The sequence below is a fragment of the Microtus ochrogaster genome, linkage group LG9 (genome assembly GCF_000317375.1).
Source record: "Microtus ochrogaster isolate Prairie Vole_2 linkage group LG9, MicOch1.0, whole genome shotgun sequence".
NCBI lineage: Eukaryota > Metazoa > Chordata > Mammalia > Rodentia > Cricetidae > Microtus > Microtus ochrogaster.
Genome location: NC_022034.1, coordinates 16029276 through 16033905, shown reverse-complemented (window position 1 = coordinate 16033905; position 4630 = coordinate 16029276). Strand labels below are relative to the sequence as shown.

Genomic DNA, 4630 nt, shown 5'->3' with positions numbered 1-4630 from the left:
GTAGGATTTCTTTTAAGCATCCTTCTTTATAACCCCAGCTCAATGTAGATGTTTCTTTTCCGAATGAAGAAGAATAGGCACAAAATGTTACAAACACTCCCTGTTTGGGTTTCGCAAAGGAAAATACCATATTTACAGAATAATTGGAAACTTAATGCACTTTTCTTTTATACTAATGTTTGAAGTTCCCTAATAGGGGTTGAATAAAAACTGTCCCCATATGCTAATGTGTTGTAAGACTTGGTGGCCAGTTGGTGGCACTGTTTGGGAAGTATTAGGAGGGGAAGCCTTGCTGGAGGATGTATGTCTGTGGGGTGTTCATACCTTGGCCCCACTTTCGGATTTCTCTTTCTAATTCCCGTGTGAAGATGGACTGTGGTGGTTTAGCCTCACATTCCTGCTGCCGTGCTGTCTCTGCTAAGATGGACAGTATCCTCCTCGGAGCTATAAGGCTGAATAAACCTTTTCTCTCCAAAGCTGATTTCTGGCAGGGATTTTGTTACAGCAACAGAAGAGTGAGGAATATAAGCCCCAACTAAGAAATAATTATTCAAATTGCTTAGCTAGAGCCTAATGAATTTTTAAAATCAATAGTTGAAGTTAGGTGACTTTTGCCTTATTCCTCTGTGTCTTTGAAAAGCAGAATGGACGTAGGAACACCCATTCTTCTCTCTCTCTTCTTCCATATAAAGGCATGCCCTACCTTGAAGGCGTAAGTCACAAACAATGCCACAGCAGTTTGGAATTATGATTAATAGGGTAATATTTATTTAAAGGGGAAAAAACTTACAGATCACCGTCAGCTCTCTGCGCAACCAGGAAGGGAGTCTAGTCGCCGGCTGAGCAGGAAGTGAAGAGAGAGAGAGAAGGAAGTGGCCGCTTTTTTAAAGGGAGAGAGACCACGCCCCAATGGGCTGGTATCTCAGCGGCTATAGGCTGGAGGAGCGGAAGGACCTCCCGCAACACCTCCCCCTTTTGTTTAAGTAAGAGAGTTCTAAACCTACTATGAAATTATATACAATAAGTACAAATATCCTATTCTAACTAGCTTAGGTCTTGTATAATAAATAACTTGGCCAAGTCATGAAAGAAAAGTAACTACATTTATATAGTCTTCAACCCCATCGAAGATCTGTATGTATTGTCATTTACCTCAAATTCTTTCAGGAATTCTTCAGCTCTGATGCTGTTGTTCAGGTCACCGATATTTTCAGCCAATTGTGGAAGAGAGCTGTTGGACCATCCTTCAATCTCATCTTTACTTGAGAGGACATCATCCCAGATGGACAGGCTTACCCTTAATCTGTCCATGTTTTCTTCAATTCTCTCTGATACCTGAGAAAGGAAGCAGGCGCCAGCTCATCAAAATATGAAGTTCTTGAACCCTCACTCCCCCACCAATGCTTTCATGATAAGAAAAATTATATTCTGACAAAATTTCAAAAAAAAATTATTGTACATTTATTAGCATACCTTAAATGCCAACCAATACGTAGACTAACTTCGTCAATGGGAGAGTTGTTTGAGTTCTGAGATATTCACTTTTCATTAGTAAGTTGGGGTATAAATGACAAAGGGTGTGTTAGAATGCACAGAAGTGTTACTCACTGGATCAGACTCTACAGGACTGAGGTCCGTATAGGATGGCATCGTATTTTTTATTTTCTTTATTTAAAACTTATTTTCTGTGTACAGGTGTTTTGTACTTGTATGTATATGCACTACATGTGTGCAGTGCCTAAATAGGCCAGAAAGGGTCATCGCATCTCCTGGGGCTTGGGTTACAGATGGCTGGGGGCTGTTCTGTGAGTGCTGAGGATGAAACTTGGACCTACCACCAGAGCAGCCAGAGCTCTCTGCCTCTGAGTCATCTCTCCAGCCCTGTATTTATTTCCTAAGCACTTTTATTGGTAATGCTGTGGTATAGGGACGGACATTAATTAGATTGGAGCATATCTGTGATACAGAAAACATTTAGGGTCTGGCCATGGAGCTAGGGAATGATGGTGTAAGGACTGAAAGTCAAAGTTCTGAAATACAAGCCTGATCTCTTCAGTGCAAGACTACAGCCTCTATACCCCAAATTCATATTTACTGCAATTTAATTTTCTATCATTAGAAAATTAATATGGATGTGGATGTGTTATTCAATTTTTATTCATAATGTCAGCATTTTGAGAAGGGAAAAGTTCTAAGTTGTGATTTGTCATGCTTGTAGTTATCAGATGGGGGACTCTGTCAGTAAGCTTTGTCAAGTAGCTCACGCATCTGTCTTCTCTCTCCAGCTATCATTTTTCTTCACTTTGGAGTTAACTCTGAAAACTGGAACCGGAGTTCCAATCTCTGGTTAATCCTTTGCCCATTTGCCTGAAAGAACCTGCATGTAGGCCGCGCACAGACTCCAGGGGGCGCTCTTACATCCAGCCACTTGTCCAGGGTGCTTTCCATGTCAGTCTTGACCAAGCTGAAATCTCCGCTGTGGACTTTTTTCAGCTCAGATAGCAAGTGTTTGCCTTTGCTGGTAAAACTGTCCAACTCTTTCTGCTTAGAATTCATTTCATTCCTGGCAGTTTCATGCTGTGGACATAAACGTTTCCTTAATTAGTTAAACAACCAGTGATGAGGGTTTAAAAACATTAGCCCTCTAAGAGATGTATTTTGCTCAACTTTATGAAGAAACTAATGGTAATATGTGAACGTGTATATATACACACAGCTGAGATATACATAAATAAAGATATATATTACATATATAAATCTATAATTTTCTTAAATTAAAATTTTCTAAAAAAATAGCATTTTTAGAAAAAGAGTTGAACTGCTAACAGGAATTATCCACATCTAGATGTCAAACAGGAACAATTGTGCAGAGGGGAAAATGCATGGATGAACACTGAAGACCACTTAAATAATTGTGCTTGCATTTTACCTTGGCAAAGATCCACTTCAGGTCCTCCTGGTCCTTCACAGTAGCTCTCATGGCAATGACGTTGCTAGCACTTTCCAGAACTTTACACACAGCTGACTTCAAATTCTGATACTCTCTTATTAAGTCAATAAGCCCACAGCACTGCCCCTGGCTGTAATGATTAAAGAAAATATCATTTATCACACATCAGGAAGGGTATTAAACCTAATATATCATTACACAGATGCATTCAGAGATGGGCGTGGGTACCAAGAGAAAGCCATGCTCTCCCCACTGAGATCAATACTGTTGTTAGTTTATTCTGCTAAATTCTAACTCCAGTCTCCTCTCCAACTCAATCTTACATGAGGCACCCAAATATTGCAAGTTTTAAAGTGTTTTTTTTAATGCTGCTTAGGTTATTTTTTGATTCTATAAGTCGAAGGGAAGGTGGGGGTAAAGAAACCAATAACAGATAAAACAAAATAGTGTTTGTGTGACATAGTTAAATTAAGAACCTCTGTTTAAAGTCATCATATAAACCAATCCTAATTTTCTTTCAAATGCCTTTGTATATGATGCAATAGGGTCTGAGGCTCACTTTTTTAAAAGCAAATGAGTGGCCAAATGTCTCAGCATCATCCTTCCCTGAAGAGATCCTCTTCATCAGCTTCTCATGGGAAACTGTCAACAATGAGTTGATTGTGTATGAATGAGTACATTTATCCATCTTATTTATTTCTGCTCCATTTAATTATTCTTCAGCTAAAATATCACAGTGACCCAGGTAATGTGAGCCTTAGAATTCCTCCTTAGAAATAAAAGAAGATACAGTTATGCATTCCTGTTTGTATGTGCATGTGTGTGTGTGTGTGTGCGTGCACACACGTGCATGCATGTAAGCCAGATTTTCATATCGGCTCTTTCTCTCAACCCATCTCTACATTCCTTTTTGAGTCAGGCTCTCTCAAGGAACCTGGAGCTTGCCATTTTTTCCTGACTGATTGTCTAGCAAGCCTCAGAACCCGCCCGCCTCCACCTCCCTGCTGTTGAGACTGCAGCATACACTCAGCTTCATGTGGGTAGTGGGCGGGTGCTTTAAGTCAGGGCTCCATACTACAGTAAACACTATCCAATGAGCCATCTTCCCAGATCCACCTCCTCAAAAACAATGACTGATACTTAGTTATTTGTTTTTATATAGAAAATTTTGAATTGTTTGTCTATAATTTCTATAAAATTATGTAGAGATTCAGTCTGAGATTATACAGATATAAGGAACACTTCAACAAACACAGCCAATTTTAGTAAACATTTAATTAAAGAAGACACATACACACAGCTAAAGTGAACTATATACCTATCATTATCAATTCCTAGGCAAATGCAAATTAAAAGCATGAGATGCTGCTATCTGTGTGTTAGAATGGTGACTGCTCAATCACATATGTAGAACTGGACAGTAGTCAGTGTGGGGAACAATGCATGCCTGCTGGAGAGTTCCCCTGCCTGGTCCAGATACTTTGTTGAATTGCTTATCGGTGTTTTATACATTTAAACATATACTTACCCAGCAAAGCAGTGAGATATAAAATTTTTTTTTAAAACCCCTCGGAGTTTTGATTGTCCTTGGGGTTTTATTTTTTATTGTTTTGAAAAAGACTCCATTTGTCCATCCATGAGTAATTATATTGCCTGTGGCACATCCATTCAATGGAATTT

At 39.2% G+C, this 4630-nt stretch overlaps 1 protein-coding gene across 1 annotated transcript in view; it reads right to left on the bottom strand.

Annotated features, from left to right (window-relative positions):
- LOC101986214 (nesprin-1-like) overlaps positions 1 to 4630 on the bottom strand; it is a 32073-nt gene that overhangs the window by 14825 nt on the left and 12618 nt on the right. Inside the window, exons 8-10 of the mRNA XM_026787498.1 lie at positions 2930 to 3080; positions 2419 to 2577; positions 1121 to 1335 (exon numbers count right to left, since the gene is read on the bottom strand). Coding sequence (XP_026643299.1) covers positions 1121 to 1335; positions 2419 to 2577; positions 2930 to 3080 — 525 coding nt within the window. The remainder of the gene's footprint in view (positions 1 to 1120; positions 1336 to 2418; positions 2578 to 2929; positions 3081 to 4630) is intronic.